This window comes from Rhinopithecus bieti, unplaced genomic scaffold, assembly GCF_001698545.2.
Source record: "Rhinopithecus bieti isolate Rb0 unplaced genomic scaffold, ASM169854v2 scaffold_17826, whole genome shotgun sequence".
NCBI classification, from domain to species: Eukaryota; Metazoa; Chordata; class Mammalia; order Primates; family Cercopithecidae; genus Rhinopithecus; species Rhinopithecus bieti.
Genome location: NW_016809016.1, coordinates 348,045 through 361,744, shown reverse-complemented (window position 1 = coordinate 361,744; position 13,700 = coordinate 348,045). Strand labels below are relative to the sequence as shown.

At 53.5% G+C, this 13,700-nt stretch overlaps 1 protein-coding gene across 4 annotated transcripts in view; it reads left to right on the top strand.

Annotated features, from left to right (window-relative positions):
* CMIP (c-Maf inducing protein) overlaps positions 1–13,700 on the top strand; it is a 274,459-nt gene that overhangs the window by 239,531 nt on the left and 21,228 nt on the right. For all 4 annotated transcript variants that reach the window (XM_017888195.1, XM_017888196.1, XM_017888199.1 and 1 more), the window contains one exon: positions 3,151–3,504. In XM_017888195.1, coding sequence (XP_017743684.1) covers positions 3,151–3,504 — 354 coding nt within the window. The remainder of the gene's footprint in view (positions 1–3,150; positions 3,505–13,700) is intronic.

Genomic DNA, 13,700 nt, shown 5'->3' with positions numbered 1-13,700 from the left:
TGGAAACAGTCTCACTCTGTCACCCAAGCTGGAGTGCAGTGGCGCAATCTCTGCTCACTGCAACCTCCGCATCCTGTGTTCAAGCAATTTTCATGCTTCGGTCACCCAAGTAGCTGGGATTACAGGTGTGCACCACTACAGCTGGCTAATTTTTATTTTATTTTATTTTATTTTATTTTTTATTTTTTATTTTATTTTTTGTATTTTAGTAGAGATGAGATTTTGCCATGTTGGCCAGACTGGTGTCAAACTCCTGGCCTCGAGTTAAATTCCCCCCTCAGCCTCCAAAAGTGCTGGAATTACAGGGGTGAGCCACCGTGCCCGTCTACAATGTTTTTGTATGTACGGGTCCTTGAACCACTACTTCAGAATCACCTGGACTGCTTTAAAATAGATTCCTGGCTGCAGTATTTCTGGGGTATGGCCCAGGAGTCTGCATTCTAAACAAACTGCACAAGTCATTCTGCTGCACGCTGAATGTGGAGGTCCCTGCATGGGAGGAGCCAAAGGAAATCCAGTGTGACTGGAGCAGAGAGAAGGAAAGGGAAGCAAAAGATGGAGTTGGAGAGAGAAGCAGCGCTGGGCCATGCATAGGCAGCTTCTCACACCTCCTGGTGCCTGGGACTCTCTAGGGGTTGGCATTAAATTGAAGATTCGGATTCAGCAGGTCTGGGGCAGGACCTGAGACTCTGCTTGTCTCACAAGCTCCCAGGCGAAGCCGTGAGCTGGGGATTACACTGTAAGTAGCGGGGCTGTCCTGGGTTTCAGTGGCAGAACTTTTATCCTGGGAGCATTGGAGAGTCCATAGTGGGTGGTAAGTGGAGAAGGGACGTGATGGGATTTCAGTTCCGTTCCCCTCTGGCTGCTGCTGTGAGGAGGATGGAGTAGGGGGCAGATGTGACCCTGGGGAACTGTTAGGTGGCTATGGCAAGGAGATGCCAGGTTGGAGGCTGGCGAGGGTGAGGCGGTGCCTGCTGCCTCCCACCCACCCTGGCTCAGCCATGCTGAGCCCCCTCGGAGCCCACAGTAGCTTGGGTTCCAGCTGATGCCAGAAGTTTCTGGATGTCACCCAGAGAAGCACGATACTGCCAACACGTTTCCTGGGCTCAGGTCCATGATGCCCCCTCAGTCAGTCCCTTAAAGATAAAGCCCGTCATGTCCTCCAGGCCATCCACAGTGCTCTTTGTGGGCAAATGTACACAATGTACTCACACTGAAAAGAACAGACAGCTTGACCCAGGTTAGCGTGGCTCTCTCGAAAATCACCAATCTGAGCCAAACAGCCTTGAAAATCCACTTTTAAAACCCAGCAAAGGCAAACGAAGAGAAATGGAGTGTTGAGCACTTCGGGAGCAAATCAGATCCGAACCAAAGAATTTAGGTCTCCCCCCATCACAGACCACACACGAGTTTTTATCAACGATAGAATCCTCGGACTTCAGCCGGCGGATTATTTGTCCCAGCAAAGCTGAAAGTATATTTATTAAACACCGTTGGTGGGCTCAGCTCAGGCCTGGTTCCTGGCATGTGCTGGATACACTCAGACCCTTCCTGTGCATGGGGCTCAAGTTCTGCACACAGCCCTTGGAGGGGCTACTCACAGGCTCCCTCCCACCCCTTCCCCCAGCCACAACAATTCCCCAAGCAGAATGCCAGCAGCGTGGCCCTGTCCTCAAGCCTGGGTGCCCCTTTAGAGGCACAGGATCCATGCCTGTGACACATCTGGGGAAGGACTAGACAAGCAGCTGTTTTCAGTTGTGCCATTGTGCTCGAAGTCTTGGATTAGTGGATCTCAACCTTGACCACACACATGAGGAACCTTAAAAATTGCTCGTGTCCAGGTCCCACCCTGGAGATTCCTGTCTAACTGGGCTTTGGGATGTTTCGAAGTATACCCAGGGGATCCTGGTGTCCAGCCAGGGGTGGAAAGCTTTGGTTTAGGAGGAGTTCGAGGGTAGGAAGGGCAAGAGTAGCAGGAAGAAATCAAGGAAGACTTCCTGGAGGAGGGGACCTGCACAGATCTTAGGGGACCTTGGAAGCCAACCTAGTTAGAAGGATCCTGGGCTTTGGGGTCCAGGAGATCTGGCTTCAAATCCCATCTCCATCGACTCATGGGCTGTTTAATTAGGGGTAGATCATTTAACTTCTGAGACTGTCTTTCCTCACCTGTGGCACAGAAACAGGAATCACTGTTCAGTGATGTCTGTGAGCATCTGTATGACTGCACTTAGCGCTGTGCCGGCCCATGGGCACCAGCAGAGGAACCCATTGATGGTACTACTGTCCCTTACAACAATGTACCTCCCAGGCAACTGGGCACCTCGGGAAGCACTCAGTCAGAGGAGGGACTTTAACCAGGTCAAGGCTCTGACAGGTCCTGCCGTTAAGAGGCCTAATGTCATCTCGTTTGCCCCAGCATTTCCCTAACAAATGTGAGATCAATAATGCCATAGAGCCCCTTTCTGAGTCACCTGTTAACACCTTGTGCAGGCTTCTGTTCCTCCGGGCAGTTAGAGATGCTGTGCCTGGAAGGTTACCCAGGAGGAGTGAGGGTTCTGCAGACAGGAGGGCTAGACTCCAGGGCCCAGACTGGAATTCTGGGGTTTGGGATCCCATTGAAGTGGGTTCCCAGGAGGAGGGCAGATACTGAGCTTGCTCACTTGGCTGGGTTTGGGGCCAGGAGAGCAGAGTCCTGGAGGACATTGTGGCATGAGGTCAGGGATTGGAGGGTAGTTAAACCACAGGAAGCAACTAAAAGCAAAATAGTAGATCCTGTTGGCTTATCAAGAAAGTGGCCAGTGGTGTTTTTGTGGAGAATGCCAAGAGCCTTATGGCTGTCATGTAGAGATCAGCATCCACTCAGTCGGTCAGCAAATGTTTATTGAGCGCCTGTTATGTGCTGAAGTGACAGCATGGACTGTAGAGACAGGCAGCCTGGGTTGGGCTGCCATCCCTACCTCTTCCTGTCTAGACCTTGGGCAAGCCGCGCACCCAGGCTGAGCCTCAGTTTCCTCATTTCTAGCACAGGGATGATGATAGTATTACATTGTGGCCTCATCCTGGGATTCAGGAAGGCCTTTAGCCTGGTGGGTCGTGGTGCATCATGAACGGTGCCTGTACTCATGTGCCCTCTCCCACCTCTTCCCCCAGCCGCGACAATTCCCCAAGCCTGAAGGAAATCCGGAATGGCTGCCAGCAGCCGTGCGACCGGAAGCCCACTTTACCTCTGCGCCTTCTGCACCCCAGCCCAGACCTGGTGTCTCAGGAAGCCACGCTGTCTGAGGCCCGGCTCAAGTCGGTGGTCGTGGCCTCCAGTGAGATCCACGTGGAGGTGGAACGCACCAGCACTGCCAAGCCGGCGCTGACGGCCAGCGCGGGCAACGACAGCGAGCCCAACCTCATCGACTGCCTCATGGTCAGCCCCGCCTGCAGCACCATGAGCATCGAGCTGGGCCCCCAGGCCGACCGCACGCTCGGCTGCTACGTGGAAATCCTCAAGCTGCTGTGAGTGCTCCCCGCGTGCCCGCCACCAGGGCAGGCGGGAGGAGACTGGGCTTTGCTGCTGGGTGTGGCTGTGTTTGTTGGTCCAAACTACATAAGTAGAGTGGTGTGTGTGTGAGTGCACACGAGCTGGTGTGTGCAAGAGTGTGCGTAAGCACAAGTGTGGCTGTGAGTACAGGCATGCAGGGTGCATATGTACAGGTGGGTGAGGGACACGTGGGTATGTGCACAGTTGGCTGTGGTTGTGTATCTGTGAACATGTGTGTATACAGCACACGTGGGTGCATGTGTGGCTTTGTACCTGTATGCTTGAGTGCCTGGGCACGTGTGTAAGGTGCCTGCCCAAGCATACATGTGACGTATGGTTCACTGAGTTTGTGTGTGTGTGAGATCGGATACATCTGCCAGGGTGTCAGGGAGCACAAGGGTTCCCCAAGGTGTTCTGTTGAGTATGTGACATCTCTGGTGTGTTGGGTTGTGGGATCCTCTGAGCCTTGTGAGTGTCTGTTGTTTGCATGAATGGCCATGGTTGGATGTGGGTTGCGACAGCACCACGTGGTCTGCTGAGTGTTGTGTGTGTGTTTATAGGAGATGGGTGTGGGCATGCATGTGGATTTCTCTATAGGGGGGTGTGTGTGTGTGTGGTGTGTGTGTGTGAAATGCACAAGAGTGGGTATGTCTACTCACTTGTGCTACTTTTGTGCACGAGTGGTTGTGGCTGCATGCATGTGGGTATAACCATTTGTGCTGTAGGGTTGGAGAGCATGTGTGTTTCTCTGTATATGTTTGCAGGTATGTGCGTGAGCCCATGTGTGTGTGTGTTGTGTGAGCCATGTATGCCGTGTGTCTTTGGGGTGTGAATATCTGTGGATATGCATGTGTCTGAGTGAGTGAGGGGTCATGTGCAGGAGTGTGTGAGTCTGTCTTGGGTATGTGGCTCTGCGTATTTGTGCCATCTGCCTGGGTGTCTGTGTGCACACTTTGGTGTTGCGTGTGCCTGGGTGTGGGTGTAGGAGACCCGTGGACCCGGGGCTGCTCTGGGTGGTGTGGCTTCTGAGCTGGCTCCTTCTGTGCCTGTCCCTCCTGCTCCCTGAACCTCAGTTGTGTGACTAAGGTAGAGGGGAGTACAGTTCTTAATCCTTGACCCCTAAGGGTCTCTCCAGCCTTGCCATCCACACGTTCCACCTGACACATCTCAAACCCATGAGCACCTGGTTCCAGGAGCCCCAGTTTGAGGGACCTCATTGACTATTCCCTTCTGCCCCCCACAGAGCCATGTGGTTCCACAGACAAGCTCAGGTCTGCAGACACTCAGCAGACACCTCCCGCTTTCTCGCCCCACAAACTCCTTCCTTCGGAACAGGCTCTGCCCCACTCTCAGGAGCTTTGAATCCAGAGATGGGCATTTTCAGATGCAGCTGTTTGTGGTTGCTGGACTTTTCGGAGGGGTTGGGGGTACAGCTGTGTTGTCACATTTATCCAGTGCATGATGCCTGTCTAGAACCAGGGCTCCTGGGGCCCTCAGCCTGCAGGGAGGCCACTTGGAAGCCCAGTGCCTGGGTTGTTGTCTGTGTGGGTGGGCGGGGTTTCCCTGAGACCCTGTGTGGTCCCGTGGCTGGGCAGCGTTTGTTCATTCTGTCATGTGTGTGTTGCTCCTGGAGTCTGCTCAGGGTTTGGAGGGACAGAGGGCAGCTTCTGAGGGCCTGTTGAGCTGGAGAAATGGCTGGGCGGCACCTTGGGGTGCCCCTTGTGCTCTACTAGCAAGGCCTGTGGTGTCTGCGAAGGTGAACACATGGGCACACACAGTCATAAGATGGCTTCTGCTGGTTTGAAGGAGACCGTGGAGGCAGCATCCCAACATAGCCTCCTCTGCCCTGACTTTGGCCCCAGAGAGGAAAGGGTGGGGTGTGTGCCCAGGGGTTCAGGACCAGCCCCGCCTCGTGGTCCCAGCAGCAGAGGTCGGGTGAGGGCATAACTGCATTCAGTGACCTCCACCCCCAGCCAAGTGGAATTCCAGATCCCACTAAGAGAGTATCTCCAAGAACACATCACAGACCTGAGTGTCTTCAAGGCAAGGAAAGGTGCCAGCTCTCCCAGCGGCAGCTGGGTTAGGGCACCTCCCCGGATTTTTGGAGGGGTCTCCTTGCTCTGATTGAGCTAGAAGCCTCCAGGCCAGAGACTGGCCCTGCTGTGCACTCCAGCTCCCCAATTCCAGCTGGTTTTTACAAACACCATGAACCACTGGGCCTTCTGCTGTTTTGGGCCTGACTCCTACTTCTCATTAAGCATTAAAGGTTTGAGTTTCATAACGCAGTTGGCACACGTTTTTTCCTTCTTCATAAACATGCTCATGAATGAGGACTCTGTTCTCCCCCATCTGCGTCCAGACCCCCTGCCTGCCCCACATCACCCAGCTGCCAGGGCACAGGTGGGGGTCGGGGCCATCGCCAAGGGCCCAGGACAGTCAGGACAAGCCAGGAGGGGTTCTCGATGGGGCTACGCAGAGGAGCAGCTCACGCCCAGCCCCAAAACCTCCACAAAATGGGATTATGCTTCCAGCAGCCTCTTCCACCTTGGGGGAGCTCAACACAATTTCGGCCTGATAACTGTGTTTACCAACAACTTTCCTCCCCACACCCAGCAGGCTGCTTCAGTTGCTGGCTCACTGGAGGCCTCAAACTGGTTGGACCCAAACAACCCCAGCTGCTCAAAGGGCGCCAAAGTGAGATACATCAGGAAAGGCACAGACTCAGAGTCAGACCGTGTTAGGTTCCAGTCCCACCTGTGCCACATACTAGTTATGACTTTGGAAGGTTGGTCATCCTCTCTGAGCCTCTGGTCCCAGGCTGGGAGGTGGCACAAGTATGGCTGCATCTGGCATTGGGAAAGAGATGGGAGGGGCCAGCCCTGAGTGGATGGCACAGAGCAGACACCTCTGCGAGGTGAACACCTGGCCAATGGGAGTAGCCACCATTTATGATGCAGCTGTGTTCCCGCCACTTGCCCATACTATTGAGGGCGAGATGCGTCATTGATTCCCTAACTGTGCTTTGAGACATAAAAGCCGCATGGCATTCATCGCACACCTGGAGTGCAGGAAACTTGCATCTCAGCCTTGAGGAAATGCAGCCGTAGGCCTGAGCTGCTGTGGAACTGTGGCCAGTGTTCTTGGCTCCTCTGAGCTTCAGTTTTCTTGTCTGTAAAATGCGTGTCTTCTCGGAGGACTGATCAGTTGCTGCGTGTTCCCGTAGGAAGGTCTCTGCATCGTTAGAATTTGACACTTTTGAAAAGTAACTAACCTAAGTTGTAAAAATTTCCTGGAGATCCTTGAAAAGTAAAACTATTCCAAATGCAGGTCGAGGCTGATGTTGGAAAAAAATCACCGCGTGAGGTGCAGGCGGGGTGGGGTGATGAAAAGAACACGGATTCGGGAGGCGAAGAAGAGCTTTGGGATTTGTAGTCGTTTAGAGTCCAGCTGTTTTCCTGCTGGGCACCTGTGTGTGATTCACACCTTCATTTAGCCACCCGTTTATTCATTCTTTCATCCAGCTTTCGTTGCATACCTACGCCAGGCCAGACTTTACGCCAAATACCATACTGGTCCCTGTACTCAGTCCCTCTGAACCTAAGTGTTGCCAAGTGCTAAGAGCAGTGACATCAAGGGCTCAGCGGGGCTGCTGTAGTGCTCAGATGGGCAGAGTGTGGAACCGCGGCACACTGGGGCCACAGGGGTAGGACGCGCTTCTGATCCGCCCCGATCGGCTCCTACCTACTGCTGGGGACTCTTTGCAAATGTTAGATTTTAAAAGAGCCCTTGATGGGCTGCAGCTCGGCTGGAAGAGGCTCCTCCCTTGGGGAACTTCAGGGAAATGCAAATGAATTTGGGGTTGTCCTAATGACCGGGAGACAGGGCCAGGGGACTTACCTGTAGTAGTTCCGCTCACTGCAACCTCTGCCTCCAAGGTTCAAGCCATTCTCCTGCCTCAGCCTCCCCAGTAGCTAGAATCACAGGCGCCTGCCACCAAGCCCAGCTAATGTTTGTATTTTTAGTAGAGACGGGGTTTTGCCATGTTGGCCAGGCTGGTCTCGAACTCCTGACCTCAAATGATCTGCCCACTTCAGCCTCCCAAAGATTACAGGTGTGAGCCACTGTGCCCAGCCTGTTTTGTAATTTTTAAAACGTCTGTGATTCTTCTAGGTAGTTCTTTCTTATATGTACTTACTTTTTTTCTTTTTCTTTTTTTTTTTTTTTTGCGATGGAGTCTCGCTCTGTCGCCCAGGCTGCAGTGCAGTGGCACGATCTCAGCTCACTGCAACCTCTGCCTCCCAGGTTCAAGCCATTCTCCTGCCTCAACCTCCCCAGTAGCTGGGATTACAGACGTGTCTACTACCTAGCCTGGCTAATTTTTGTGTTTTTAGTAGAGACAGGATTTCGCCACGTTGGCCAGGCTGGTCTCGAACTCTTGACCTCAAGTGATCTGCCCACCTCGGACTCCCAAAGTGCTAGGATTACAGGCATGAGCCACCATGTCCATCCTGTTTGGAAACTTAAAACTGCTCATTCCTGGAGCACATGGTAACTCTGTAGAAACTCAAAGGTCCCTGGAGCATTTAAGGCCAGCAGATCTGCTGTGGGGCCTGGGAAGGTCCCGGATGGGATGACCGCACAGGTGGAGAGAGAGGGAGTTTTCCTGAGGTACCCCCGCCTCGGGGGTAACAGCCGCTGTTTCTCAGCCTGGGATCAAATCCCCGGACCAGTTGGTTTCTCTTTAAAGGGAGCAGATATTTCTGGATGTTGCATAGCAGGAACAAAGTGGCCTGAATGTGCTCCCGCATGAACCTTCTCATGCCCCAGGCCTTCCCAAGCATCAGGCCACCCTGAGGCCACCACATTCTGCCCACACCTTGTGGGAGATTCTGTGAGTCAGGAAAAGCAGCGAGGCTGGCAGGAAGCTGTCCACAGGGCAGCACAGGGCTCCAGTTGAGGTGGCATCTTCTGAACTGGGTTAAAATCCCAACTGAGCTGCGTGAAGTGGGAGACCCGGGCTTTGCACTCACAAAGCCTTGTTTGGGCCCAACATGTCCCCCGTTAGCTCTGTGACCTTTGACAAGTATCTGAACCTCTCTGGGCCTCCATTTCTCATCTGTGAAATGGGGGTTCTAAGGCCCCATTCATGGGAGGGTTAAATGTGCAGGTGCCTTATGCCTGAGGCATGTTGGGGTCAGCAGGATGCGTGAGGCACCTGCCTGCCTACCCACCCCCTCCCTCCCTGAACTGGGCAGGGCGCAGCCCTCTTTCCTCCTTCCTGGGTGGGCAGTCAGGTCCCTCACACCCTACCTGCTGCCTGCCCTCCCATCCCAGGCCTGGCTTGGCCAAGTGGGAGACTGCCCCAGTGGCCAGAGGCATCCCATCCTAGGATAACAGGCCCACCCAGAGCCAGGGCAGTCTCAAGGCAGGGACTCTGCTAGCCACTGGGGCCTGTGCTGAGGCCTGTCACAGAGAGGCCCATGCACAGGAGGGTTCCTCATTCCTTCCCCGTGGGCCTGCCAGTCTGGGGGACACCCAGCCTCACCTCCACGACAACCTGTGTCCAGCGCCTCCCATTCATCCACCAACCTGGTCAGACTGGGGTCACAGGCTTCCAAGCTGGTCTGGGCCAAGGCAAGGAAGTCCACTTGCCCTCTCCCTCCTTCCCCTGCACCCCTCTGGTACTTGTGGTAGCTGCCAGGAAGTGGAGCCCCAGGCTGGGAGACCTAGAGGAGGAGGCTTCTGTCCAGACCCCGCCTCAGACACGCCGAAGCCTCCCACTGGGCTGAGCACCTGGGAGTGCAGACCACGCTCGCGGTTCACAGAACAGGCTCAGGAGTGACAAGTGACCATGGGCCTGTTGCTGGGGCTCATAGCGCCCCATGGGGACCCTGACTTCTCTGATTGTGGGTGACTTCAAATCTCCTTAGAGTTCTGTATTTCATGACATTTCTGCATAGAATACGCTTTATTTTAAAAGTAAAAAAATGGCCGGGTGTGGTGACTCACGCCTGTAATTCCAGCACTTTGGGAGGCCGAGGCGGGCGGATCACGAGGTCAGGAAATTGAGACCATCATGACTAATGCAGTGAAACCCCGCCTGTACTAAAAATACAAAAAAAAATTAGCTGGGCGTGGTGGCGGGCGCCTGTAGTCCCAGCTACTCGGGAGGCTGAGGCAGGAGAATGGCGTAAACCCGGGAGGCGGAGTTTGCAGTGAGCTGAGATCTGGCCACTGCACTCCAGCCTGGGCGACAGGGCGAGACTCCGTCTCAAAAAAAAAAATAAGTGTTCCCCTCCCTTTCATTTTTTAAGATACTCTGTCACCGAGGCTGGAGTACAGTGTCACAGTTACAGGTCACTGCAGCCTCGAACACCTGGGCTCAAGGAAGTCTCCCACCTCAGACTCCCAAGTAGCTGGGACTACAGGTGCACACCACCTGCCTGGCTTACTTTTGTTTTAACTTTTTTTTTCTTTTAGAGATGGGATCTCTTTATGTTGCCCAAGCTAGTCTTGAACTCCTGGCCTCAAGCGATCCTCCCACCTCAGCCTCCCGAAGTGCTAGGATTACAGGCTCGAGCTACCATGTGCCCACCAGTGCCCTTGTGATATGGGGAAATCGTCCTCCTCAGGTGTGAGCCGGGCCACCCTCCTTGTGAGACATTGTTATTGAGATGGTAGAGCACAGATGCTGGGGCCAGGCTCCCAGGTTCAGATCCGAGCTCTCACCAGCTGTGTGGCCTGGGGCCAGGGCAGTCCCTCACTCTGTTTCCATTTTCCTGCCTATAAAAGGGGGGTGCCAAGAGCACCCGCCCAGCTGAGTTGCTGGGATTGCTGCACTGGCTGACGCATGGGGAGTCCTTGGATAGCACATGGCACGCGGCAGGCACTGCAGATGAGGTTTGCTGTCAACTGAATTTCCATTTTCTGGAAACCATGAGTCAGGGACAGGTGGGAGGAAAGGAGGAAGGTGATTCTTCTGGAGGGAAGACAAGCTAGCTGCAAAGACAGATGACCCCTCGGAAGGGAGCGTGTGAATACGGGGGCATAAAGGGGTCTCTGCATCCTGACATGCACCTGACAGGCCTCAGGCTCCTGCAGCTCTGAGACCCCCAGGCCGCATGGCACCTGGGCCTTCTGCCCTCGAGCACGGCAGTCCAGTGGACCTGCTCTCAGTCCTCATCCTGCCTCCTAGGCGCAGAGTTCAGCTTCCTCACCGGCACCCTCTGCCCTCATGTACCGTTCTGGGGATTAAGGGAGCAAGTTGGGTAAGCAGTGAGTGAGCGGCCACTGGCATCACAGGCAGGACTTATCTCAGGCAACAGGCTTTCCTGGTCATTCTTTTCTCTGTGCCTGGCATCGGAGCCTTTCCTCAGAAGCTTCCAGGGTGTGATCGGGGTTTGAAGGCTGCCACGCACGCTATCGTGGGTTTATTTGGAGGAAGTTGGGGCAGGAAACGCCCTCACTCAGGGGTTATTTAAACCGCTCATTGTCGATGGGAGTGAACATTTGTCCTTGCTGAAAAACTTCTCCCTGTTTCTATATAGGGCAGTTATACACACAGCACACAAACTGATACACAGTGCATCTGTGATAAGTTGTATGTGGGTAGGGGTCCCAGGACCACCCCTCTGCCCAGCCCGGGTCTGAGCACCTGCTGGCCTCTCCCATGGGTGGTGCCCAGGTGTCAGTGGGGCATCTCTCTGCAGCACCTCCCCAACATGGGCCAGTGGACAAGGGTTCAGATCCCACCTCCTGCCCCAGTCCAAGCCAGGATCTTAATCGGCATCCCACTCGATCTTGGCACCTGGTAGCACATGCTAGTCCGCCAGATGGAGACTCAATATCCCTTCTGTTCAGAAGCCAGTCACAGGCCCCAGGCTCTGTCATTGGCCCAGTCCCAGTGTGCACTGGGTCTTGGGTTCAGCAGTTCCCTCCCAAGCACCAGCCATCCACCCAGCCCAGGGCCCAGCATGGGGGACTCAGAGATGAGACCTGGCCCCCTCCCTGGGGTGGTCCGAGGCAAGATGGTCAGAGGCTGGGGAGCACCCAGGGACAGCTCTGTGATTCGGGTGGGGACTGCTCTAGCGGCCACCCCTCACTTTATGTGTCAGGGTTTTAAGCTCTGGGCCCTCAGAGGTGCCCAGGCCTGGCTTAGGCGAGAACTGACTACCTCTGGGTTTGTTTTCCAGCAGAGTCGCTACAGCTAGAGAGATCCGGAACCCAGGTGGGGGAACTGGTTATAAACACAGTGCAGGTGCTGGAGAGGACGGGTCGTGGTCTTAGAAGCACCTGAGGTCAGATCTCAGCCACTTGCCGGTGACTTGTGGGAAATCACAAACAGCTCTGAGCTTCATTTTTGTCGTCTGTAAAATAGGGGTTGTCATGACTGCAGTCTCTGGGGGCCGTGTGTGAGTGCTCTGCTGTGTGATACAAGCCCATCTGTACTCAGATTGAGACGCCGGAGAGTTCTCTGGACGCTCCTAGCTTTTGGGGGCAAGAGTTGGCCAAAAAACTTCCTCTTTATGAAGCCGTGCTGGTAGCTGGTCGGGAAGCAGCCTGTTGGGCCTCAGGAAACTCCCGAAGCTATTGCTTCCCTGCTGTGGCCTGGCTGTGTCACAGCCCTGTGGTCACAGTCAGTGAATTTCCATATTACTCCTTGTCCATCATTTGGACTCACCACACAGGGTCCTCTGGGCAGATCCCATGAGCGAACACAGGAAGTGCCCTTGGTTCAAGCCCCGGTGTGCAGGCAGCGCGGCGCGAATTGCATCTACCTTGTCAGCAGTGCTAATACTGTTCTGTTGTGGGACAGTGGTCTTCCCAGGGTCGGACGAGGGTGACACCCTAGTGCCTGGCTTCACCACACACCGTGGTGTGGTAGAGCCTGAAATACCAGGTTCTCAGTCCAGCCTCACGCCTTCCTAGCTGTGTAGATGACTCGGAGTAGATAACTGACCTCTCCCGCTGGCTGTTCACACAGGAAGAAGGCTGTCTCGTGAAAGGGTTAAGTGAAGTCAGGCGAACAGCGTGGTCCTTCCTGCACCTGCTTTAACTGAGGTTTAGCCCTCCTTCCTTACCCAAGCAGGCGCTGGCTTTTGCTAAGATCCCAGCTGTGGTCTTTCAGGGCTGGTGAGAGCCAAGGCTCTGCCATCACAGAAGCTTGGATTTGACTCCTCATTCGCCATGGCCATGTGACCTTGAACCTCTGAGCCTCAAGTTCCTCATCTGTTAAGTGGGGTTAGTCACATTGACTTTACTGTGCTCTTATAAAGAGTAAATGAACTAAGGTAAAGCCCTTAGCATAATGAAGTGTATGTAGAAAGTCTCCATGACATCAGAGCTGCTGTTATTATTGTCATTGTTATTACCATCATTAGTATTAACTTTTTTTTTTTAAATACTTTTAAGTTCTAGGGTACGTGTGCCATGTTGGTGTGCTGCACCCATTAACTCATCATTTACATTAGGTATATCTTCTAATGCTATCCCTCCCCCTCCTCCCACCCCATGACAGGTGCCGGTGTGTGATGTTCCCCACCCTGTGTCCAGGTGTTCTCATTGTTCAATTCCCACCTATGAGAGAACACGTGGTGCTTGGTTTTCTGTCCTTGCAATAGTTTGCTCAGAACGATGGTTTCCAGCTTCACCCATGTCCCAACAAAGGACATGAACTCATCCTTTTTATGGCTGCATAGTATCCTTTGGTGTAGATGTGCCACATTTTCTTAATGCAGTCTGTCATTGATGGAGATTTGGGTTGGTTCCAAGTCTTTGCTATTGTGAATAGTGCTGCAATAAACATTCATGTGCATGTGTCTTTATAGCAGCATTATTTATAATCTTTGGGTATATATCCAGCAATGGGATGGCTAGGTCAAACAGTATTTCTAGTTCTAGATCCCTGAGGAATCGCCACACTGTCTTCCACAATGGTTGAACTAGTTTGCAGTCCCACCAACAGTGTAAAAGTGTTCCTATTTCTCCACATCCTCTTCAGAACCTGTTGTTTCCTAACTTTTTAGTGATCGCCATTCTATACTGGTGTGAGATGGTATCTCATTGTGGTTTTGATTTGCATTTCTCTGATGGCCAGTGATGATGAGCATTTTTTCATGTGTCTGTTGGCTGCATAAATGTCTTCTTTTGAAAAGTGTCTGTTCATATCCTT